The sequence below is a fragment of the Camarhynchus parvulus genome, chromosome 1 (assembly GCF_901933205.1).
Source record: "Camarhynchus parvulus chromosome 1, STF_HiC, whole genome shotgun sequence".
NCBI classification, from domain to species: domain Eukaryota; kingdom Metazoa; phylum Chordata; class Aves; order Passeriformes; family Thraupidae; genus Camarhynchus; species Camarhynchus parvulus.
This window is the reverse complement of record NC_044571.1, coordinates 17,699,463-17,725,586: the sequence shown is the minus strand read 5'-3', so window position 1 is coordinate 17,725,586 and position 26,124 is coordinate 17,699,463. Positions and strand designations below refer to the sequence as shown.

The 26,124-nt window shown below is 42.6% G+C and overlaps 1 protein-coding gene across 2 annotated transcripts; it reads right to left on the bottom strand.

Annotated features, from left to right (window-relative positions):
- Window positions 1-11,373: 11,373 nt before the first annotated feature.
- Window positions 11,374-24,706, bottom strand: ASB11 (ankyrin repeat and SOCS box containing 11). Of its 2 annotated transcripts, none has more exons than XM_030958009.1 (7): window positions 24,514-24,706; window positions 21,463-21,542; window positions 17,749-17,856; window positions 16,122-16,272; window positions 15,768-15,902; window positions 14,677-14,868; window positions 11,374-11,498 (listed from the first exon to the last, which is right to left on the bottom strand). In XM_030958009.1, the coding sequence occupies exons 1-7, from the start codon at window positions 24,689-24,691 to the stop codon at window positions 11,374-11,376; spliced, it is 969 nt and encodes a 322-aa protein (XP_030813869.1). In that variant the 5' UTR covers window positions 24,692-24,706. The 2 variants fall into 2 exon arrangements, with proteins under 2 accessions (XP_030813869.1, XP_030813878.1); XM_030958018.1 differs by having other exon boundaries at window positions 17,749-17,805; window positions 24,514-24,691.
- Window positions 24,707-26,124: the final 1,418 nt, after the last annotated feature.

The window sequence follows — 26,124 nt, the reverse complement described above, 5'->3', positions numbered from 1 at the left end:
ATTTTAAAGCAACTTGTCGGCCTAAACAAACCATCACAAACCAAACAGCATCAAAAAAAAAAAAAAACAAAAACCAAACCTTCATTATTTTTTCAGGAGGACCTCTGCCTCATTTCTCTGGGTCTGTTTTGCAAAAGTTCTGTTCTCACAGGTCATCCCTATTTGAACTGTTTTCCTTCCCAATTTAGTATAATTTACAAGCACAAAATCCTTTTTCTGTCCCTGAATATTACAAGTGGAAGTAGGCAGATCTTCCATGCAGCATGTTTTAACATTGACCTGGATCTCAAGATAAGCAACACAGAACCTCAAATACATATTAGAAACAGCTTATACAACACAGAGATGCAACAGAGCTTTTAAGCATTACAATACTATTTTCCATTTAAATAGCAAATACACCCCCAAGTTCTACATAAACAGGCTTAGCTACAGAAATTACTTTATCCTTATTCAAGTGCAGCCGTCCTTGGTGCATAGAAGTGCACAGCAAAGTGGAATCTACAACACTTAATATTACTTTTTTTTTCTGTTTACAGCATGTCTTATAAAATGAATAATTTTTTTTCCTCCGTCAAAAATCTCATTTTTTTGTAATTCAATGGACTCTTCTACTATCTTCGTTCTTTTTTTTCTTCCACTTGCTAATCAGTTTTTTAAATTGTGCAGATAAATTTTATAATGGTTTTATTATTATTATCAGCACAAATATTGCTACAAAAATGAAAATGCACTGCTGGTAAATGTTGTCTTGGTATGAAAATTCAGCCTTGGTTTCTGCGGATGCAAACCACAGAATTACATAAAATGTTTGGAAAATGGGACACAAAACATTTGTTCAATTTAACTTCAGAATCAGGCTGAGAAATTCTAGCTTTTCCTTAGCATTAAGGAAGAAATATAGGCATTTCCAAACCATGCTTTGTCTCACCTATTTCAGATGTCTGCTCTGGGGGAACACATATTGGAATTTTAGAGTCAGTCTTCACCAACTGTAAAAGGGATCCCTAAATCATGAGCAGAGAATTAGCTGTGCATGTGTAAACAGCTGAAACCCACTTTAAAGTATGGCTGAATTGGCAGCCAAGGGTCCCAGCTCTGGCACCCCGAGTGCTGTCCTGAGCCTTGTCCTGCACAGCCTCTGGGTGCTGCAGCTCGGGGTGAAACATCTTCATCCAGACCAAGGCCAGCATTGCCCAGTGCCTGAACCACAGCGCCTCAGCTTTGGAGTGCCTGTATCTCAGACAGCAGGGTTTTTGACCGACAGATTCAGACAGATTTATCTGCATTGATCCAAGCTGTTGTTCCCTGCCTGGCTCCCAACTCTCAGCAGAGATTACCCAGCACAAGGGATGGCAGCACTGGCCACAAACTGATGCCACAGCTGTCTCAGTACATGGCCCATTGTGTCAGCTCAAAAACCTGCAAATGCAGTTTTCTTCTCCAGCCTGTAAACTCGAGCTCTGAGACCCTAGCACATGCCACATTCTCCTCTAAGGCAGTAATTTCCAGTCAGCAAGCAAAGCAAACATCTGGGACAGCCGTGTTTTAAATCACAGCAGTTAAATCTGCCAGAGCTTGCCCACAGGAGCACTAAAGCACTGGTGTCATTTCCAGAAGTACCTGGGTTTTCTTTGGAAAGCTGCTGTGAAATCCTTGAGCTGACACAAAATGGAGACGTTCTCCCTTGGAGAAATTAATAATACTGTCCAGTTCTTGTATCCCTAATTTGCTTTACTCAAATCAAGCTTCTGCTCCAGAGGCTTTCCTTCTTTCACAGTTTTTCTGACATGAAATGTTTTCATTTTCCTTCCTCTCACCCTCACAGAAACTTCCCTTTGCAAACATTCCATCAGCCTGGCTGGGGACCAGAGAGACTCCTGCAAGTAACTGTTCCCTTCTGCAGGATGGCCAATTTACTTAGCAAGAGAGACTCTAAATCAAAACAAACAAAAAACCCCTGAAAAAAGCATCAAACATATCTTGGTTGCATTGTGGCTACATCAGTAGCACCTGGATCTGTTCTTCAATTTGTTGCAGATGTGGAGAAGCACCAAGATTTCCCAAGGAGCAGGACAAACTTTACATGAGAGCTTGCAAACAAGGTTATTGTGTTTCCATCCTGTCAAGAAGGGGATTAGGGGCATTTTCCCCACAGAGAGAAAAGCAACAACAATCTGGTTTTCAACACCTGGTGCCCGCTGACTCTCAGTGAACATCTGTGTAAGCATCTTCATATGTTACAAAATGTATCTTGATATTGCTTTCTGAATAGGATTTAAAACAGATGTATGTACTCCTGCTCAGGCAAAAAGAATCCAAACCCTGAAAGTTGGTGGGTTAAAATTTGGTTTGTTTGGTTTGGTATTTTTTGCTTTGGTGTTTTAGGTTTTTTTTTTGGTTGGTTGGTTGGTTGGTTGATTGGTTGGTTTTTGTGGTGGTGTTGTTGTTTTCTGGGTTTTTTAGTTTTTTCCAAATCATTGTAATTTCTATCATTCCTGGGGTGCTTTTTGTCCTCTCTTGTGGGCTGCAGTCATGGTTTGCCCACACTGCCAGGTGAGTTCTGTGGTGAAACATCTCATGTGACAAGTACACTCCAGCAAGCAGGCAGTAGTTGTAACAACAGCAAAAGTGTCAGCCCAGTCCTTGGGAGTTGTGGTGGTTTTTCAGCAGACTGCCAGCATCTGGCAAACTGTAAGGTAGTCTTGTCCAATACCAACTTTTAAGTGAACCCCAAATCCAGGCATAGAGCAGGTTTCAATTTCTTTCTCCCCTTTTTTTTAACTGTTCATGAATAGTTTTGAAAAACAGTGGGAATTCTTTGGTTTGCTGGCAAATCTTTTTGGTTCCCATACTTTCCAGTGTAAAATACTCAATTCTGAAGAAAGCAAAATTACTTCCTCAAATATATTAATTTTGTCAAAAACTTCACATTAAAAAATAGTTTTCCACTAATCCCAGTGGTTAGACCAGTGTGGAGAAAGCCCAAATGCAGCACAAACAAGCTCAGAGCCACAGAGGCCAGCTGGGTTGGCCCTACTAAGCAGCACTCACATGGCAGGTCCCACACAGAGCATGTTCCCTGCATGGTGGGTATTCCCAAAAAAAGCAACTTTCCATGCCTGTCCCTGGTTTCTGTCTCTTCCCATTGCTTACCAATACCAGGAGGCAAGAGCAGTAACAGCTCAGGAGTATTGGAAAGATGGAATGGTAAAAAATGGGTCATGGGAGGGAGGTATCTAATGGAGAGTCTCCTCTGCCCCAGTGCTTCTCTTCCCCAGTTTCACTGGGGTCAGATATTCACTGCTTATCCAGCACACTACATTTCAATAAGCTCTCCCACCCACACCCACAGGCTGCTTTCCAGACCTTGGAGCTCACCTCTAGAAATTTCCCTCGTGTGGCACAGCTTTCCACACTTCTGCATGTGATGGGAGCAGCCAGCACATTCCCGCTGTCCTCACCACAGGACCTCCCAGCAGCTCCCCTTGGGGAAAGCTGCCAGCACCAACACTTCTGCAAAATGCAATTGTGGACTTACACAAAAGTTACCCCAGGATCTCCTAAACCCTTGTCCAAAACTGGGACTTCTGTTGGCTTCTAAAAATGGGCTTCAGACAGCAACACTGCCAGCTCAACTGCTTGAGCAATATTGGCAGGCAAAGGAAATGTCCCCAGACCCTGCATCTGGGTCTGTTCCCCCCAGCATCCCAGGCATGGCAGGTGCTCCCATTTTCCTTTGGTAAGGATTGTTAGCATATTACTGAGGTGGGTGAAATTACTCAGCTGTCCTGAACAGTGCACTTGTCTCCCTGCCCTGCTCCTGGAAGATGGCATTTGGTGCAGTGGAGAAGAGGATGTGTGGAATAGTCAAGCCCATAGGATCTGAACTGTTCCCAACATTATCTTCAGGTCTAAGAAATCCACTTACCTGGTGTTGGACAGATTAGCTGCTTGGACCAGGAGCTATCCACATTTTCTCTGTTGAAAATGCAAAGTTGGGACTGCAGTAAGCAGCCAGCTACAGCAGTAGTGTGCCTTGATAGAAGTTTCCTTTGCTGTCCTTGAGCACAGCTTGGCTTTTGTTTTGCATGAGGCTGGAAATCCTCTGAAACAGCCAACAGATGCTGATTCACAATGCTGATGTTGTAAAAATAAGAATTTCCCTTCCTAAAGGATTATGAGCTGAGCACAGTGACAAGCATACACATTTTGTCTTAGTACTGTAGCCAGCTTGGCCACTCATCTGAATATCTGATGTTGCTGCAGAAGGAAAACCTCCTCTGGAAAATGATGTACAGAGTGCAGGGCTTACCTGAGGCATAAAGATGGAAATGTGTGGCAGGGCTGCCTGGCCCTCCCCTTCCTCCAGCTGTGGGACGTGCCTGGTGCACAGCAGGCTGCAGACAACCTCCCCCAGGGCTCCCTGGCCTGGTGTGGGTCACTCCACATCAGCTCCCAGCATCATCCTCCATGTCCCAAGCCAGGAGTGACAGAGCCACCGTAGGACCCCACAGCCCCTGGTGGGTGCTGGGCGGGGAGGGGCTGCAGGCAGCTCTTGCCCTGCCCGGGCTGCAGGGAGGCAGTGAGGGCCAGACCCCTGTGCTCCTGCAGCCCCAGAGCCCACTCATCCCCCCAGACTGCTCAGAGGGGCCAGTTCTCCACACCCCTGCCCTCTTCAGAGCAGACCTGGGAGCTGGCTGCACGTGCAGACCACGAAACAATTCATTCTGCACTGAAGAATGGTTATTATTTTCTTATCACCTGTTCTTGTGACAGCATTTGGGGCAGGCATTTGAAGATCTGGAACAAGCCCGTCACTCAACTTACTGTTTCATCTGATGACAAAGTTTGCTGGAGATTTGTTCCAGCAAAGAGAATTATCTGTTAAAATGTACCAAGGATGAGCCTTTTTAGTCACATGCTTGAGACATACTAAAAAAAAAACAGAAAGAAAGGAAAAAAAAAACCCTAATGAGTAATCTAATGGTCAGTGACAAAACCATATTTTTTCCCCAAGCTGCTGCAGGCATGAAAAGCCCAGGTATTTCTCAGCCATTTACAATGGATAAATAGCAGACAGGGAAATTTTCTGCACAGTAAATCATTTCAGCTCAAAGGCTTTCATAAATATCAAATGGGGTTCCCTCCTGCCAGACACCCAACCGAGCAGCTGTGGTGCCCTGCAACAGTGGCTGCCCACAGTGAGTGGGAGGGAGATTTTGGGGGTAAAACTGGAAAGCACTTTGAGAATAAAAAGCAGTGTCAGCTCAGGGGGAAATGTCTTGCCCTCTCTACACCAACAGCCTGTAGGAACCTGTCTGTGGAAACAAGCTGGAATTACTTTTACTTGCTGGCATTGATTGAGAGGAAAGTTTTCATTGAAGTCTTGGAAATTCCCAACCCAAAAAATGTCTTCCTCAGTCAGTGTAATTATTCAGGATGCCATGTTTAATATACATGTCTTGCTATAAATCTGTGGTGACCCTTGTAAGCACAAGTTGCAAAGAAAAATGACCACATTCATTAACTAGGAGCTGCTCTGGGATATTTGAGGATAAGTAACAGGTACTCAGTAATGAAAGGCACAAAGCTGCTGGAGCAAAGTATTTTTACACCCATCAGGCTCCAGGCAGCAGGAACTCACCCTCTGAAGCAATTAAGAGCAAACATCTTCCTGTAAGATAATGAGACACAAATAATATGCAAAGGATGAGCCTCTGAGCCAATGTCCTTAAAAATAATTCAGTTTACTTACATTGTGATAGAGACAGAATGAAAAGGGATGACTAGTTTCTATGTAGTTTGATGAGTACACTTTTTTGTTTTTAATGCAGAAAATGTGAAGAAATAGGCCTTGTTTCAACTGTTAGTAAACCCTATCGCCCTCATGGGGATTGGTAAACCAGCCTTCAAAGAAATTCAGGGCTAGTGTCACTGCTCATAACAATTTGTTCATTGTGACCAGAGTAAAATAGGTATTCACTCAGCATCTAGTGCAAGAAAAGTGCAGAGAACAACAACCCTTCCACACCCACCCCAAAAAAAAACCACCAAAAAAAAAAAAAAACAAAAAAACCCAAAACACAAAGAAGATAATTTGGAATCATATTTGTGAAGCTGGAGAATTGTGTAGGCAACATAAAATTAGTAAGTCTGTGGAGCCTTTAATTCTTCTCTCCGTAAGACAAAAACTTGCACATTTCACTCACATTCCTAGGAGAAAAAAAAGTTAGGACAAGTTTTCTCTGGAAATCTCTACATCTCCTTCCCTTCCCATTCTGTCTAATTTCTATTTTGTTAGGGCATGTTAGCCTCTATAGCCAGCAGGTAGACCTGGCAAAAAATGAACCATTCACCACAAAATCATAGTGCTAGCAAGTCCCTGGTAACAAACAGCTAAAAATATAGCAGGATGCTGCAAAATTCACAGAATCATAGAATGGTTTGGGTTCCAAGAGGCCTTCAAGATCCTCTAGTTCCAAACCCTTCCATTCAACCAGGTTTCTCAAAGCTCCATCCAGCCTGGCCTTCAACGTTTCCAGGTGCCCTAAGGAGCTCCACCATTCCATGGTTACTGCAGCCAAGGCTTGCCCTGAGCTTCACATTCCCTCTGGCATTTCCTTGTTGGGGAGAACAAAGTTCAGCACAGCAGCTCTCCTCACTGGCACCTCTGCCACTTGGAGAAGGAAGTTATTATAGTGATTATTAATGCATTCCAGGAGCTCCCTGGTTTGCCTGTGCCCCACTGTCTTGTCCATCCAGCAAACACTGGGATAGCAGAAATTCCCCATGAAGAGCAGGGCTTGTGAGTGTGGGGCTGTCTGTAAGGATCTCATCCGTTCAGTCTTCCTGGCCAGCTGGCCTGAACAGACCCCACTGTAATGTCCCTACCCTCCCTTTAATCCTGACCCCAAGGACCTCAGTCAGCTCCCCATCCACACCCAGGCAGGGATCCATGCACTCCAGCTGGTCACTGGCAGAGAGGGAGGCACCTCCTCCCCATCTCCTCTGCCTGCCCTTCACAAAGATCCTGTGTCCTTCCATTCTAACATTCCAGTCACAGGAGCCATCCCACCACATCTCCATGATGACAATGAGGTCACAGCCCTGCAGGTATGACATGCTCTGCTGATTCATCTGTCTCCCCCTTCCAGATGTTGTTCTCAACTGAATATGTAGATTATGCTTTATTCTGCGACTCCTGATACTCTTTATTGAACATTTTTCAATTTTAAACCTGACATGGTTTTTCATTTTCTTGCAATGTACATTGTGAGTTTCTACAAATAGTATAAAATTTAAGAATAAATAAATTTTCAAGAAATAAAAATCGATTTAGGTAGAATTTCTGTGTGGAATAATCTGTATTTGACAATAATATATTATACATCTCATGCAGAACATTAAAAAAAAAAACCAAAAAACACAGTGAGGGGCAATTGGCATGTGGTAAATGGTAATTTCTGAAAAAAAAAAAATTACACAAAGGCATCAGGAACCATCACCCCAGGATACAGGTCAGACAGATTTTTCAGTGAAGAGGCAGTGAATGTATTTCATTTTTGTTCTTTTCAGACTTGCCCTAATGCCATGCTGGACACACCACCAGAATTTTCAATCCTGTAAAGACGGGAGGGATGCAATCCTGTAAAGACTGGAGGGTGTTAAATGCCAGCAGCAGGGTTGTGCTGCAGGAGAAGCTCGAGCTTGGCACAGAAGGGTGCTGGGCAGCCCCTGTGTCTCTGTCCTGCAGAGCTGGCAGCAGGTGCAGGGCAGGGAGTGGCACTGAGGGGACTGCAGGGCTTTGCACAGGGCAAACACAACATTTATTTCTGACGTGTGTGGAGGGAAGAAATCCTTGAGGAGGACGTTGGCCAGGCTCAAGTTCCCTGGGGGAAAGCAGAGTCAGAAGGAGATGATCCTCCCATCCCACTGCCCAAAGTAGCACAGCCCATCACCAAAGGAGAGAGCACACAGGTGGACAGACAGACAGACAGACAGCCTCTCTCACAGCCTGCGTCTGCCTGGGAAGGTGGGGTGTTGGCTCCTCGAGGCAGATGAGAGGAATTTCGGTTCCTACAGTATAACAAGTTTCAACAGTCTAGCATTTCCCTACACTTTTTAATTTCATTCTCTGAATGACAAATTCAACTGACAGACAGAAATTCAGGGACTGGCAGATCTGCTGTGGAAAGTTGAGTCCTAGAGAGGATGGAAGACAGTTAAATGCCAATAGCAGAGCCGCCCTGTAGGAACAGAGGTCACCTTGAACCCAACAGGCTGGTCAGGAGATCAAATTTTTGGAGCCAAAGCAGAATGAAACTTCTTTTCCTAGCTACCTTAAGAAATATTGTTTATTAAGCCCTCCCAAAATGTGTCAGCCCATGTGTACTCACTGTTGTATGTCCCCCAGGACATGGCCCATTGGCCAGAATGCTTGCAGAGAAAACTCTGGGAAAAATTAATCTCAAGCTACAGGGAAAGTTATGGAGCTGGGTTTTGGGCAAGAGACTGAGAGAGCTCTGTACAGCAGTGGGATTCCAGCACATACAAATGTCTGTATCCCCAGGCAAACCATACCTTACCCAAACAACTGATTTCAGTCAATGATCATAGAATGACGGAGAAGGCACCACTTCTTTTAAAGAAAAGAGACCATGTGAGATTAGTTTCCCTTCTGCTACCTTCAGAAAAGCAGCTGACAGATGTTTTCCAAAGTCATTTTGAAAATTCACCAAGACTCAGTAGCCTCATAGAAAATTGTCCCAGTCTTTCCTTATCCCCACATAAGATGGCAGTTTTGAAAAAAAAAATTAAATACTTCCTCCAGCTATTTCCTCAGTATTTCCATGGATTGTTATGACACAAAGCACAGCCAATGAGAATTAAATGGGTAACTTCTTAATTTGAGGTAAGATGAGGTAAGAGCAAGAAAGTCCAGGTAAAGTTGCTAATGAAATTTCTTAATCTCAGGACTTCTGAACTTCTAAATTATTAAAACTGTCAGACTCTCTGATATACAGAGTTTCAGAGAGAAGTAAGTCTCCAGGAAGAAGGAAAGGTAAGGTGATTTTTTATGGGAAGGTAATATCAGGAATAAATATAAAGAACCTTCTCCTGCTTCTTGAGACAAAACTTTCTGAGAGGCTGAGTAGACTTGGCATTTTTGTAATGGAGATACATATTTTTTTCAATTTAAAATCCCATGCAAGTGAAATACTGCTTTCATTGATGATCACAGAAGGAAATCAATTCAGTATTACACATTTTGAAATAGATCCCATAAATTGCCTTAGTCCCAGATTGCAGTGCAAGTCTGACAGGTCACACAGCTGAGGCTCTGTCTCTCTGTTTAGAGAGCAGAGAGTATTCTCACTGCCACTTTATTAGCAGAGCAGGTGAGTTTGCAGTGAAGATAGAACTGAGAGGGATCTGCTGACATCAGATTAATATAGACATTTCTTTCTTGATAGTATTTGATTTTCAAAGGCTCTTGAGAATTTAGTGTTCAAATCTCTGAGATTCATGATGTATTATACCATACAAGGTCATTGAAGTCACTGACAACTTTATGGGCAATAGCTCTTGCCATCAGATAACATTCAATATGTGCAAACACAGGCTGAACACTGCATCCATTTTTGGCTGTAATGCTGAAGGTCCAGTCTCATGAGCTGCTGAGAGCTCAATTTATCTTACTTGTGCTGAATTAATCATAAAGAAGTATGGGAAACATTAGACCTTTGTCTCAGAGAGACTGTCATGGTGACATTAAGGGATTATTAGCACTGAACCAGAGACTGCTGCTGCTGGAGCAGGGACAGGAACCTGAATGCTGCTGGAAGCCAGTCCTGTATCCAGACCCCAGGAGGCAAATTCACTCTGACTTAAGAAGTATGGGCAGTGAAAATTGGTGCCAGTACACCTCACTCATAAAGAAACCAGTACATTTCACCTCTTGGACCTGTGAAGTTGAGCAAAATGGAGACAGAGTCATTTTAATTCTGCTTCACATTTTGCTACAACTAGTGAAACGCCATTGCCTGTCTCATGGCAGAAGTTTACCAAAAGTTGGCTCTGAAGAAATGTTTTGTTCCCCAAAAGAACCTGCCCAAGAAAAATAAATAAACCTTTACAAAGTCAAACAGGCAGTGCAAGTGTCACTGTACACTGCATTTTCAACTCAAAGAGGTGAATGCTTTCAGCTGTGCTGTTTTCAAGCTACTAATCCTCACATTATTTAAACTAATACCACAATGGACAATTATAACACTCTAAAAATCCTTTCTTCTAGGGAGGTAATTAAAGCCTCAGACAAGCCTGCAAATCACTACTGGTGAGGAAAATTCAACAAGAACAACCTTTAGGTGATGCACAATCATCTTTAGTGGCCCTGCTTCTCTTCAGCTCCACAGTCCCAGGACTTACCTTGAGAAATGTCAAAGCACGCAAAGCCAAAAAAAAAAAAGCAGCAGTCTTTCCTTTGCCTTTTTTTAAACCTTGCAAAGGATGGACATTGAAATATCACTTACTATGCCTATAAAAACATTTGAAGTTCTGTGATGGAATTAAGCCATGAAAAAATGTTCATGTAATGAATACAGCCAGATCTCAGGTGACATAATTTTGGAAGGATTTTTTCTGGAAGAGATGAAAGAGTTTTTTAAGACTTTCACACAGTTTTGTGGGTTCACTCCAAACCCCTGCACTTGCTTTCATAACATCGCTTGTACCTCCAAGGACAAGGTGTGTTAGCATGGGAATAGCTGTGCTCAGGGCTCAGGGATGGACAGTGGCTGGACAGCCAGAGACTGCTGGAAGTTGATAGAGCTCCAGTAGACAATAGGAAGGAGATGAAGGGATGCAAAATCAAAGCTGATAAAAGATGTGCAGTATATTGTATACGCCTGATGTCCATTACTGAAAGGTTTCATTTTCACATAATAATAGAAGAAAAATATTCACTGCCTTGATTTTGACATTGAGATTGGATAGACAAAGGGAAGAAGCTGCACAGATATTGCACAAATAAATATAGCCCCAACTGCAGGGGAAATCTCTGTGTGTAAGTGGGTGAGTGGACGTGTGCATTTGCACCTACAAACCCGTGCCAAGTGAGCTGGTTATGTACTAGAACTTCTCAGGCTGGTGTGAGTCCATGTGGCAATAGATTGTGAGGGAACTGCATCCATGATACCACTCACTGCCTGTGAAAAGGTGTTTCCAATTTTCACTGTCACATAGCAGCCAAAGTTTGGTAGCCACAGAAGACAGCAAATGATGCCTTTGATTTTTTTTTTCTTTGATATAACAAACTTGGAGTAAAAAAGCATTTGTTCCTCTTTCTTTCCCAGTCTAAGGCAGTCAGACTTATCGATGCAGGAGGAAATTCTCCAGTGGCTCAGGCAGGTGCAGCTTGGGGACTGAGCAGAGGCACGACCGGCCCAGGTGCCTTCTGATGCACAACCTGCACAGCTGGGCCAGGCTGGCAGGACCTGGGGAGATAAAAGGCAAGGATAAGCACCCTCAAACCAACCAGCAGTATGAGTCAAAGCAGCAAACACCAGCAAGATTTGCAACTCACCCCAAGCACTACATAATGACTTGCTGAGGTCAGGGAGAGTTAGGTACATTATTGTTTGTATTACAGTTGTGTTGTCAGAGTTGGTTCAGCAATTTGAAAACTATGAGCAGCAAACACTTTTTTCTGAATGCACAGTTAGGCTGTTTGGCATCTTTTCTTGAGCAAACACCTGAAAAAGTATCTGCATTGGTGAGAGAGAGAGCTCTGGAATGCAGAGTCCCTGCTCAGGATATAAGAGAACCCCCAGCAGTTTTGTGAGGATAAAGGATAAGTACAGTTAATTGTTCATATATACAGAACATGTTTTTTCCAACTACTAGTGTCTCAGCAGATATCTGCACCAGTAGTATCTGCAACTATGCCTTTTTACATGACCACAGTCTCAGAATATTTATGTTTGTCAGTCAGTCCACCAATGCCCCTCAAAACATTTCTTTCTGTGACATCGAATTTTAGCTAAATCTGACTGAAGGGAAAAATTTTGTAGAAATGTCTCAAAAATAGAATATCTTCATTTTTTTTCAAAAAGACATTTAAGATAAAAAAAAAAAGAAAGAAAAAACGAAGCAACAACAAAAAACCAAGATGAGAAGATGTGAAGTCTTTTTGCCCTTCCCTTGCTGCATGTGAGAACTCCTGTTACACATCAGAGGTCCAGTGGTTGGAAAGCTGTCAGAGGACTCATCCTGGGCAGTGGCTGGCACAGTGCTGCCCAGAGGGGAGCTGCCCCAGGGTTTTCCCTGTAGGATGACCAGGAGCTGTCCCCACCACAGAGCAGGTGAGGGGCATGCCAGGCACAAACCCTCTGGATATGAGGCCCCATTGCTTCTGCAACTGCAGCTTGCACATGCAAATGCACCCTGCTAGTGAAAGTGTCCCTGCCTCCCCTTCATTTTCCTCCTGCCACAGCTGCTCCAGGTGCAGCCTTTACACCTGCCCAGAGGTGCCCAGTTTTTGAACCCTCTCTTGCCCTTCCACTCCAGTTTCTGTCCAAACAGTATCAATCACTGCAGAGTTTGACAAGTAACAGGTAGAGGTGTGGGCTTAAAGGCCTGTGCTTATATCTCGCAGTAAACTTTATAATCTGTGCTTTTGCCACAGGAAAATTTAGGAGCTTAAACAGGCTGATAATGTCCCCTCTGAGAAGAAATTAATAGAAAAATGTGGGATATATAAGAAAGAACTTTTGTACAACTGTCACTGGAAGTGAAGAAAGAAACTACCATCTTCTAAAGCACTTAGGAAAACAGACACATTTTGTATTTCACATCACTTAATAGCTAGTGAGAGGAGAAATTAAAGGCAGCCATGTAAGTAACCTCAGTGGAGAAGTTAGGGGTAGAGAAAACTCTTCAGCCCAGGGTACTTATTTCAGAAGGACCTCAGAAAACACAGAAGTAGGGGAAAAGAGTAGTTGCATGTTAAGCACAGCAAAATATCTGAAAGTGGGACCAAAGGTGAAGAAACTGAGGAAACTTCCTGCCTGAAAAACTAAGAGTCAGCTGGAACTGAAATGCCTTTAGAGCCTTTCTGACTGTAAGGGAGAAGAGGGTGACAAGCTGAGCATGGAAATCAAAAGGAAAGTTCAAGAAGAGAAAATTATCAATATTATGATATTTCTTTATCTGCACCAACTCTGATTCACGCAGGGCAATGGCAGCAGGACACTTGGCAGCACTGCCTTTGCTGCCACAGTCTGCCACTGAGCTCTGAGCAACTCAGGTATGGGAACAGGAGTCACACAAGGTGAGAAGCATTCAAACAAAATTCCTCCCAGAAGGTTTTAGACATGACAAATTAAAGCTCTGCATGAAATGTCATGCAGAAAGGGAACAGGACAGAAGGGTATTAAGCCAATGTTTTGTTTCTTCCATAAAGCCCACCTGTGTTCAGAGGGTCGTGACAAAGCCTGTGTGCAACAGTGACATTTATTAATTTACCATGCAAGAGCTGTTTGGAGTTGGGCTTTTTGTGCACATCATGCTTTGGTCCCTGGTGGGTTGTGAGCAGGCTCAGGAAGGTGGGAGGCCCTGCATGGGGGGAGCACCATTCACCCTCCGAGGCAGAAGAGCCTCAGGGGACACAGACCAGCTAAGAGGGTACCAGTGAGCTGGGAAACAGAGATTAGAGGAGGGGGGAGCTAATTCAGCAAGCCCAGAGCACAGGGATATTGCTCTTGGATGCATCAAGTTCTGCCAAATGTTGTGTAGGTGAAAACAGCACAAGATCCTGATTTAATTCTGCTCAGAGGTTTCTCCCAGTAAACTGGAAGGAGAATTAATTGCGGGAAGCCTGGAGGTAAACAGCAAAGTGCTGGCCTGATGTTGTTAAGTTGGGGACAGAAGAAAAGACTCTTGTTTTTAGAAGCTGAATTAGAAGGTAATTTAATGAAGGTAGTGGGCTTTTTATAATGTGACTCGCTAAGGTGAGACTTGATTGGTCCCAAAGAAAAAACTTCTCATACTATTGGTGAACTATGAATACTGCACTTTGAGAACTATATTTATAAACAACGGTTACAAAAAGAAAAATAATAAAGTTTTAATTTTTTTCTCTAAGTTTCCCAGAGAAAAATTGTCTCTGTTCTTTCTTCAGCTAAACTGAAAATATCCACACTGGTCTGTGCTGGGATTGCAGCCCCATAAATCACATGGAAGAGCTGTGAAGCTGAGGAGTCACCTGGCAAAGAGCTCTGCTTTCTTCTGGCAGCTGAGGACACACTCACCCATTGAGCCATGGTGCAAGGCTGAACACTGGATGATGGTACCAAAATACTATTTATTAATAAACTTTCATGGTAGTTTTTAACATCAGGAGTGCCAGTAGGTAAATGCATATGATTTTCCTTCAGTAGATAGGAAAAGAAAGCACAGAATAACTGACTGATTTACCTGCTAAAACCATAGCACCAGGTAGCAGATATAGCAACAAAACAGATTTCTGTGTTATGAGTTGGAGGTTTGAAGGCAGCAGAGAAGGTAAGAGAATGCATGTAGAGCATTACTTATAAAAGCAATTAAGAAAATATACTTAGGTAAAGGATACAAATACTGCTTTACTTAAAAAAGGAGAAGAAATGAAACCATTACCTTCTCGAAGCAGAAGTGCCTGCTCCACTTTGCTGTGGGGTGTGGCAAGATCCAGGGCACGTTTGAGGTCAGCATTTCTGCATTTTGGGTCAGCACCATAGTCTGTCAGCAGGACAACAATCTCCACGCTGGATTTCCTCGCTGCCGCGTGCAGGGGGGTGTCCAGTCGCTTCCCCACGTTCACGTTGGCTCCTTGGGTGAACAAAGCTCCTGGTTAGATCTGGTGGGCAGCAAGGACTGTCTGAACCTGCACCACACAGGCTGGTTTCCACCAGGAGCCTCACCAGATGAGGGGGATGGATGGCACACAGGATCTCTCACCAGCAGCTGTGCCAAGCTCTGCAGGTCCAACAGCTGCTCCAGCAGAGTGCTCTGGGCCACCAAACCCTGTCTGCAATGCTCAGGATTGAGCAGCCTGACCTTCAACCCAAAACATGTTCAAAGCCTACCATGTGTTCTTTACAGTTGCTAATGGCAACTAACATAACTGATTATGTTAATTGAATTGCCCCCAAAACCTTTAGGTATCTCATTGTAATAAGTCTGGGAGCATAGCAAGCAAAATGCTTGTCCCAGGCTGGCTGGGCACAGCAGGGCCACACTTTGAGCAGGTGTAAGTCAGCTAATGCACACTGACAGCAAAAATTTATGTTAGATCATAGCCTGTGCCTGGACCTGCAGTGATTATTCTTCCAAGCAGCTTTACTGCTGCTCTCATCATCCTCTGAGGAGGAGGTGAAGTTAATGGTTCTGATAAACTGCTAAGTTAAGCAAGAGTTGATTTTGGTCAGTAATTTCAGCCAGCATTTTCTGTGCTTTCTGTTGCCATGCTAGAAAACTAAAATTCTGTTTTCACATTCAGATATACTCAGGGAGTCTAATTAGAAAGACTTTTCACTTAGGAAATCGTAATTTCTTTATCAATACAGGGGAAATTTTTAATGGCCTCAAATGAGTCTGACAGAGCCAGGCTCCCAAACAACTCTTGTGGAAATGACCCATGATGTTTTAAGTAGAGAGACAGCTCAGGGAGACCAGCAGCATTGGCTCACACCACCACAGCTCTCCCCCAGCCCCTTTTCCAGGTGTACCTAGTTCCAAAAGCTTCTTGACACATTCTGTTCTCTGGTACATGCAGGCCATGTAGAGAGGGCTCCCATGCTGTGGGTCTTCTTGGTCAATGTCCACCTCATGGGCCAGGAGGGTCTCCATGCACTCCCTGTGGCCTGTGGAGGGAAGAGCTGTCACTGAATTGCTGCAGAGCAGAACACACCCAGGTACAACTGTGAGGCACAAGAGCTGAGAAAAAGCCAAGCCTGTTTATCTGTAATGATATGGAAAGAATCTTCTTTTAAATGCTTAGTGAACGACAAAAGCCGCATTTACCACGTAGTTATTGTTGGCTTCTCTCACACCCTTCACACCCAGAACATCACCTCTCTCACCTCTCTTGGCTGCTTCGTGGATGGGTGAGGGCAGGTGGTTGCCCAGCTGTGCCTTGGCCCCGAATTCCAGCAGCATGCTGACACAGGCTGCGCTGCCGCTGCAGCAGGCGTTGAACAGCGGAGTCAGCCCGTCGATGGTGGCTGCATTCACCTGCAGTGGGATAACACACACTCGGGATCATCCTGTTTAACAGGAATGCCCTTGCAACACGCCTCCTGTGCACACCAGACCTGCACCAGAGTGAGACTCTCGCCTTGTTTAATTGCAGGTATTAATTTATTTACAACTTTCTGAGTTATATGTTGTGGCATAACATATAGAACATTCTCCTTTTATGTCTGCCCTCCTTCCCAGATAGTTAGTGCCATAAGGCAGAAACCCTGCCTGCTCTGAATGCTCCTGCTGGAGCTGCTAAAAAATGCAATTTTTATTTTTTCTCTTTTTTTTAATGTGAAGCAGCTGAGTATCTTCAAGATTGTTTAGTTTGCACCAGCTTCAAGGTGGAACACCCTCAAATGAAAATGGCTTTGCTTTTTAAATGAAAACATTTATTTTCTGTTTAACACTTTCATCGGAAAACACATTTCCAGCACAAGAAATTTTTGTAGAAACATAATCCCAAACAGAAAAGGAGCTTGAAGGAGTTGATATGCATGTGTGTCTATGCAAACCAGAAATTTTCTTCCCCAACTTCTGATGTAAAGACCTGGCGAGAACCACTATTGCCATTCTCCATTGGGACAGCAGAGCTGTAGACCACAGAATCACAACTGAGTTGGAAGTGATCAGTTGCATCATGGAGTCCAACTCCTGGCCTTGCAGAAAACAGCCCAGGAATCACACCATACCCCTGTTTATGCTGTGTTTAACGACGTAGAAAGCCCTCAGGGCCAATTTACAAAGCAAATTTGTATGTCTTTAACTCTGTGGCCCACTGGAGAGGAGTAATGGATTATGCAAGCACATGCCAATTTGTAAAATTTCCACCAGCCTCGCTCCTCTCAGCGCCATCAGGCAGGTGTGACTGAAGCTGCTGGAGGCACTGGAAGCCTCTTGACTGTTTTGGTGCTGCTTAGTTTCTTGCCATATGAATTTTACTTGAAAACCCAGCTGACATAAAAATATCCTTATATATTTCACCCATTCCTTAGTCTCTATTGTGAACATGTACTCTGCCTTATGTCCAGCTGTGGGAATTGTTATTTTATCAGCAGATAAAATGTTTCATTGCTTCAAGCACATCCATTTTTACTTACGTGAGACTCCCAAACCTTCCCATAGAAAACCAGATGTAATTCCAGTGATCACTGCTGAGGGGGGAGGGGGAGGGCAAAGGTGTGAGTTACTTTCTTCAAGGTTATTTCACTTAGCATCTTTCATTCGTTTTCCATCAACCGTGACCATGTTTCACACACAAAGGGAAAACAAAAGAGAATAAAGGGATGACACAAGGGGGAGACAAATCTATCACCCAGGGAAACAGAACACTGTTATGTTTTTCCACATGTCTGAGATGTCCACCTGCATCTTGGCCCTGCCACCTGGACAGCACATCCAACATCCCCACTGATGCAGGGAGCATCCGTTCCCAGGTGCCCCTGTCCCACAGTCATCCCCAGGACTCACCTGGGCACCATTTTCCAGCAGCACCTTGGCACAGGCCACGTGCCCACCCAGGCAGGCCTCGTGGAGAGCTGACACACGGTCTGTGGTCAGCAGGTTCACGTTGAAACCCTGCAAGAGGAGCAGGGAGTGAGGGGACAGCCCTGCCCTGCCCTGCCCAGCTCCTGCAGGGCTGCTGGGGTGCCCGTGGCAGGGCTGAGGGTCAGGGAAAGGGCTCAGGTGACATTGGTCCTGTTCAGTCATTTCTCGTCCCCACAAACCACAGCTGGTGATGGGGTTAAAGAGAGAGCAATCACAAGCTATGCCTTCTTTTTCTAGCTCTTTATATGCACTGTCAATTGCAGGAAAGGCATCACATTTCTTTAACTTGTAAGGGTGGCATTTCCTTCCCTATTTAGTCCTGCACCAGGAGCTACAGCTGGAGGGATTCAGCTCCCTGAATGATGAGGATGCTTCTTTTGAAAAATGTGTATTTTATGATTGGCTTTTCGCAAATATTAAATATGTTAGATATTATATGTGTTGTGTTAGAAAGTTATGCTGTATTAATTCTCTTAAGTAGTGCATTAAATATAGTTTTAGGTTATAACAAGATGTTAAAATAGAAACTATGCTATGTAGGATACTTTTTTCTAAAGAAAAGACTCACACCGAGATAGCAGCCACAGGACATGTAAATCTTTCAGAGAAAAAGAATTTATTGCTCCCTTATCAAAAGAAACAAAGTTCTTCCCACCTCGCACAGCCAGGTGATGCCATTAGGATTAAGAGGAAGAAGTTGACAATGACCAGACAGAATCCTGTATTTGAATGGAATTTATGCATCATGTATGAGATGTATGAATATACAACAGGTTATTGTTTTTAAGGGTTAATCCTCTGTTAACCTGTGTCCTTTTTGGGTTCGTGCTGCCCAGAAAAGGCACCTGGACATCTGTAACTCTTTGTTTCTATTGTCTCATATTGTCCTAATCCAAATTGTCCAAATTATTATTACTCTAATTATATTGCTATTTTCATAACCATTTTATTATCAATAAACTTTTTAAATTTTTAAAAACAAGTGATTGGCGTTTTTCACGCTTCTGGCACAGGTATTTGCAGCTCAGCTGGAGCTGGCAGCAGTTCAATGGGTGGAAACAGGATTCCCTATGCTATGCTTCATCCCGTGCTAAAGCAGCTGTTTCCAGTAGGGCAGACAAATTGTATCCTAAAAGTTCTTTCATTCACTACATGGGGAACCCAAGGGTGTTTCACTCAGAGATAATAAGTACCTGGTAAACCTACAACAGAGATCAGTCAAATCCCACCCACAAGTCAGTTTCCTCTTATCTGACCATCCAGGAAATGTTTTACAGGAAGAAAGAACAGTGATTTACAAATCACTGTAGATTTCCTGTTGATCACTGTTGAATGCCTTATTTCAGGTGTTTCCCTAATTAACAGTTGCCATATCTATTCCTGCACAAAGACAAACCAAAAATATTCACAAAGGGAAAAGCAGTTGTTACACATGCTTTTCTCTGAATGCAACTAAATCTCCTGGTAATTAGAATTTTACAGCCATGTGTGAGAACAGGCCTGGAAGCAGCTCCATTTTTTGCTTGATGTCATATTTTGAAGCACTGCTGGTGTCTGCCTGACGTGCTATAGTCAGGGCAGCTCACGAGATGGCAGCAATGCACTTTTTGGTACACAGTACCCAATGCAATGGGCAGGAAGGAGAACCTGGGAGCAACCTCACACAGCAAAAAAGGCAGCAGTCCTGACACCATGAGCATTAACAGCACTGTAAACACTTCAGGCTAAGCATTACATGATAGAAAAACAATCTTTTTCAGTCATGTGAAAATATTATTAATGTAAAAGTTGTCGGTAAAATTTCTCATGCATTACAATGGTGCTAGGGGAAAAGACAAAACCTTGAAAAAATAGAGATTATTCCATTTTCTAATTGTGTGGTGGTTTCATACTTTGTGATCAGCATATTCCTTCAAGATTAATTTCTTCTAGAGACTCCTAATAAGGAGACCTATTCTCAATCATTATTCATATATACATTTTTATATATTTTTAACACATAAAACTCAGTCATATCAAGTGACAGAATAAGCACTGGTATCTTGGAAAACCAGCAATTCCTTCCATTACAAAATGAAGAATAAGTTGTAGATCTTACAATGGCTGTTTGCCAAACATCACTCATGATAAACCTTGTTTTCAATGTACATGAAAATTCAAAATCTTTTTTCAGCCATTGAAAAAGGCATTGATGAGTTCTTGAGCCATTTGAAAACGACAGCACTACATCACCTCCCTGTGACCAGGCATTCCCTGTGCAGGCACAGCCTCAGTGGCTTTCTTGAAAGCTGTGGTGCTGCAGTAGAGACTTCTGAGTGTCCCACAGACACTCAAGTACAGTCCCATACTTCATTTCAGGCTAGTAGCGTAACTATATAGAAAGCAATGAGCAATGATTATGCTGCTCCATGAACAGCTTCATCCCTGCATTTATCAATCTGTGGCGACTCAGCTCCAGTTCAGGCTCTACAGACATTGCTGCCTTGATCTCTTTTCATCAGCAAGGACCTTCATCTTTTACTCCCAAAATTAAATGTCTTCAGGAAAAGGAGAAACAGTGGATTAACTAAATGATATAACCACACCAGTGGGTGCTTCCTCAGTGCACAACCATGAGCAGTGCATAACCAGGGCATCTGGTGAACAGCCACAACACTGGGTGCTCCACGAAGCAAGTGGTGTAAGGTCAGCATAAATGGAGATAGAGGGGTCAGAAAACCATCAAATCCCTAAATGAATAAAGCCTCTTTATTTTGATCTCTAACCTCCATCACTTCCTTTTCCATAAAAATCACTTTATGTCAGCAGGTGAAGGAAAGAGGGATCAGAAAATGGGAGGGCAAATACTGTCTGTAAACAGCATTCTTTTTTAGCTGCAGCCGTGCCTCAAGAGATGTCTGGAGAGGAGGCTTTCACACTGGCAGCTCCACTCCTGGAGGATGTTGTCCATTAGAGATCTGACCTCTGCTAGTAATTATTTACTTTGACTATAAAATCTGATAGCCAAGTCAAAATCTTTACAGCCAGGGAATTAATTTCCCTGCAGTTGCCTTGGGGGCAAGAAGGAGAGGGGGACAGTAACCTATTTGTGCTAGATGAGGACACTGAGTTTAAGCAAAGGTAGTAAGGAAGATGATTGGCAGAGCACAAAGAACCATAAAGTCTTTTCATATCCAGCTTATTTTCCTTCCCATGTATTCCCTCCTCCTCCTCTCTTCCTTTTGCCTGAATTTTCGGTTCTTTTTGGAGCAGAGGGTTTAGGCTGACTATAAAAGGCAAGATGCCTTTTATAAGGCATGTCTTTTACTTTTTGGTTTTTTCTAATAGCCTACATTTATATATTTATTGTCCTTATTCTCAAGCCTGGTTGCATGGTTCATCATTGAGAAAGAGCACAAGGATCATTATTTATTATACAGCAAGCTGCAAGCTGCGATAGTCTTTGTCCCAGGCTTGTCCCCAGCTTATTAACTGAGCAAACCAAAACATGCCCAGAGGTGTTTGTGCTGATATATTATTCATACAGCCATATTTCTTATGCCCTGTTGCAGTCTATTACCAGCTCACCAGCCCATAAATGCAATTCATGTGAAACCACCTTGCTTCCCAGCCTTTCCTTTCCCTGTGGGCTTTTACCTGTGCAATCAAGGTTTTCAGAGAGAGAAGGCGTCCCTGGAAGGCAGCATCATGGAGAGGGGACCGGTCTGCCCAGCTGCCTGAAACAGCAAATGCATGGAGCTAATTCAGGGATGCAGCAAAAGCACATCTTGGGAGGACAGGGGAAGCACAGCCACGTGTAAATGCAGATCAGGACTGAAATCAATGTGGGCTTAGGGGTGGAACTGTTTGATGAATTAATTTCAGCAGAGCAGCTGAGGGATCAGCAATCCTGAGAAAGCTGGCTGCTCACTAAGGGATCTAAGCAAAAGCTTCTTGGCAGGACTTTTAAATGAACAGCTAAAAACATGTTTCATCAAAGATCACGAGTTTAGTGCTGCTGGGTCTCACATGGAGACTTCAGAACCCTGCAATTCTCCTACTCAAAACTGTATCAGCCTCCACCTTTCCTCGGGAGCTCTTGTCACAAATTGCATCCCAGCTTCTCTGACACTTTGTTAAGAGCCTCATAGTAGGGTTGACTTGTCCATCAAATGAATTCTGGCATGTCCTTGGCAGTTTTATTTCCTGAACTGACAATTTCATAAATAACATCCTCCCTCTCAGACTACCATGTAACAGGTTTAATCATTCTCTTCACTGAAATATTTCAGAAAATACATGGAAAAACAAATTCTGCCTGAGGGCTTTACTTTTCTTGTTTAATAATTTTGAGATGCTGAACTGTTCAGACTCCTTCACGTAGGCTTGCTTGCCCTTTTTCTTATCCTAATCTATTTATGAGCCAAGAAAAATAATTCTTTAGCCTAGCTACTACCTACAGGCATAGACATTCAGCTCAGGTTAAATCCCTGCCACTCAAATAGAGAGCAAATTTACTTGTCCTATGTTAAAATTCATAACCATCCTGTGACACAGCGTGTAGTAAGTGTTTCTCCAAAGGCCAGCTGCATTTCCAGTGCCACAGGACAGAGGCAATACCAGTGTTTGCATTCATGCTCTGTTGTACAGCAAACCCATGGGCACTGGATCTGAAACCCTTGTCCTGTTTAATTTTTTCAGCTATGCCACACACCAGAGAGAATGGAAAGGGTGATTTATCTCCATTTCACATGCTACCCAAGGCAGGGAGAAATCAATGAGAGGCATGGACACATCCATGGGGACTTGAGGCCAAGGATACAGCAGAGGTTTTGCCCTTAGCTGAAGGAGTCTCCTTTTGTTACCCAAGGACCAGGATGCACTTCAGCTCTTGGAGTTACTTTTTAATAAATGGAAACAAAAGTAATTACTTTTGTTTCCATTTATTTACAGAGCACTTCCTGGGCTCCTAAGGCAGGAAATTGGCATGGAAATACCACCTGGCACAATATATAGCGAGGCTATGAATGACACATCAGTCAAAATGACAGAAACAGGCACCAAGTAGGGACCAAAAAACGCCATCCTGAAAACCCCCCAAATACCCCACACCTCTCATCACGCTGGCGACTAAAACAGGCAAGCTCAGTTCAGAAAGCCAGAAGACATTGCAAGTGACAAAGCCCAGAGCCCTCACACAGCAGGAAGATTCAGGAGTTACTCAAACAGAGCTCCAGGGCCTTATTTAACCTTTAATGCAGAGTATAGCTCGTGCAGTGCGTGCTCTCACATGCATTTCCAGGGCATTTCCAATGCATGTGTGTGCACACACAGCCTCAGGACAACACTCACTCTGCACACTCCCACCACAACCTACCTCCCTGAAACGTGTGGCAAATATAGTTCCCATATGGAGCATTTCTCCCCTGCTCAGCTGGGAGTGACATGACTGAAAGTGCTCTTTCAAATGCCTACAGATAAATTATCCAGCCCTGCTGCTGCTGTGCTACTTCACTGCAAAGAGAAAAGGTTGTGAAGCTCTGGCTGTAATATGATATAGTGCCCCAGCAACAACATCACATGATCTCACATTTTGTAAGATTATCCTTAATGACTTTCTGCAAATGGCAACTTGCAGATAAAAATATGTTACAGCCTGCTGAATTCCAAGGCACCTCAATAAGAACCTGAAGGAAAAGCTTGAAGGAAAAACTGCTGCTCACCACGTGTCAGATTATGATTGCATAAAGGTGCTTGGAAAAAAATGACAGTAACAAATGACTGGAATTATATTCTAGAGAATAAAAAATAAATTAATAACCAAGACATGCCTGTATATATACAGGCTTCATAAAGGCTTTGTCAAAAATGCTTGGCTGCAGTATTTCTCTTGGCCAGATGTTAATCTCCCTGCTTTGTGTGGCCACCCCACACCATCTGTGCTCTGATGCCATTCCTGTGCCTGTTCATGATGGCACAGTCACAAAGCAAGTGCCCAACAAATGAGTCACACAGAAATGTGTGATGTCACAATGCTGATCAGAATCTGCAGCTAGGAAAATAAGCCCTCATTAGCAGTAAATTGAAAATACCATGTCATTTTAATTAGTGGAATTAACAGGAATGCAAGCACATGCCTATTCATTATTATGATCTGAAGGACTAAAATCACTTGAAAAAAACAAAACCATGAGTAACCTATGAAATACAACGTATTCTTGTGCTGTGTATTTTTCAGAACAATTTTAGCTGCATTCATTTTTATCATCTGATTTAACAAAACAAGGCTTCTTTGCTTGGATTCATAAAGTCATTAGTTATATCCTCCTAGTATCTCCTTTCTGAAAATCAACATGCTAAAACTTTTCCCTAAATATTCTCTGGCAGCAAAACTGGATGTTTAGTAAAACAATCTGTAACCACCTTGTACTGAAAAGAGTATTTTTATTTACCATAGTGCATTGACCAAATGCTGTCCTCATTCTAGCTGGGTAATTGTTGGAGTCTCATATTTTGCACACCTAAGCCATGCCAACACATACTGACACTGCAAAGACCCCAGAAATGGGAAGCACTTCAGGTTAAACATTTACCCCTGCATTTAGCAAAAAATCCCTCATTTCATGGCGACTCACTGATTTAAATCCTCAAGTTACAAAAATGTGGTAAATAAACATTTAAATGTTAGAGTCCATATTTTTACTTTACCTGGGACTATTCCATAGATCTCTTCTGCTATCCTGGCAGCTTCTTTTCTGTTGCCTTTAACAATATAGAAATGGGTCAGCAAAGCCAAGGAAATCTTAATTAAAAGCTTGAAGCAAAACAAAGCAAAAATGGCAAAATAAATGTTAGTGAAAGAATGGAGTATAGAAGTGCCCTCCATTTTGGTTTGCTCTTTGAATAGTTTCTCAGGTTGGCTAAGTTGCACTGGGCTATTCTTGGTATCATATGTCATCTATTTTAAACCCTTCAGGACCTGCTGTTCCTCAGTTACCAAAAATACATCCTGGTTTTATTTGGTATGAGGTGTTTGATGCTAAATAATATCAAGGATAAGATATTTTGAACATCCCTGCATAGAGTAAACAAATGAGAAAGTCCTTTCCAAATCTACATAAATGAGAATAAATTTTCAGACAGATGCTCTCCATACCACCTGAAAGCCTATACATCCACATTAGATTTATTCTTAAAGGTAGCAGTTCCGTTTACAAAGACTGCATAGATAAAGTTGCAGAAATTGTTCAGAGATGCTGCAAAAAGAATACTTTTCTGTCTTTTCCATCTAGAGAACAGGCCTTGCTGGCACTCAGATACAGAACAAAGGCAAACATATAAAAGAAAAGCATTAACATGAAAGAATTTGAAATAAATTCACGTGGCCAAAGCCAGGGCTAGGAAGTCAAAGTTATTTTAGGAGGAGAAAAATGCATTGAAATTGCACAAAAAGAAACACATAATATATCATTTTTTTTCCATTACTCAGGGATAAAGAATGGTGTCCATTGATATCTCTTGCAAACAGCATTGTCTGTTTCAGAAATATTTTTACATTATCCTCCATTAATTCAAAGGTGTAATATTTGAAATTGAACAGGATGCACCCTTTCTTTAACTGCCTTTTTTTTTGAAGGCACATGGCTTTCCATAGAGAACAAAGGGGTTTTTCTGCATGTATTTATTTGAATTTATTAACATTCCATCTCTTTTCATTTTAAACTTTTGCTTATTCCTGTTTTCCTATATGTACCACAGGAGGAGGATTTAATTCTCACTTGATTGCCCTCTTTGCCCAGGTTCTCTTAGCCTTCAATTCCAACATCTGTCAAGGAAAAGAGCAGGATAATTCCTCTCTTAGAGATCTCAAAGAGATGGTGGATATGCACACGGAAATTATATAGCAAATTATTTCTCTGGGCATTTTAGATGTAATTTCTTTTGGTTTATAGCAATACAGCTGGTTTAGTACCTTGCTGTCTTTGGTACTCAGCCCTCCCAGGTGCACTAAAATGCTGTATAAAATATGTGCAGAGATATAACACTCCAAGCAATTTTCTCAAGTGAAACAATTTTTCTAAAATTCTGAATAAAACCAAGTTATTACATTCTTACATAATTTAACCCCTTACAAAAGTATTACATCCACCTTTCCTTACACAGTAATTTTAAATACCTGAAGAAATTATAATACTTATGAATCCAAAAGAGGAAAACTTCTTCTTTTTAATCACTTTAATACAGTTTGCCACATAACAAGATAGCTGAAGATATGGATTACAGGACAAGAAAAGTTCAGTTAAAGAATCACAGAAAAAC

Excerpts from the sequence above, each read along its gene's own strand:
- ASB11 (XM_030958009.1), bottom strand. The coding sequence starts at position 24,691 with ATGGAGGGCACTTCTATACTCCATTCTTTCACTAACATTTATTTTGCC. Across the intron at positions 15,903-16,121 it reads CCACGAAGCAGCCAAGAGAG|GCCACAGGGAGTGCATGGAG; the intron begins GTGAGAGAGGTG and ends TTCCCTCCACAG. Across the intron at positions 11,499-14,676 it reads GGCACTTCTGCTTCGAGAAG|GTCCTGCCAGCCTGGCCCAG; the intron begins GTAATGGTTTCA and ends TTATCTCCCCAG.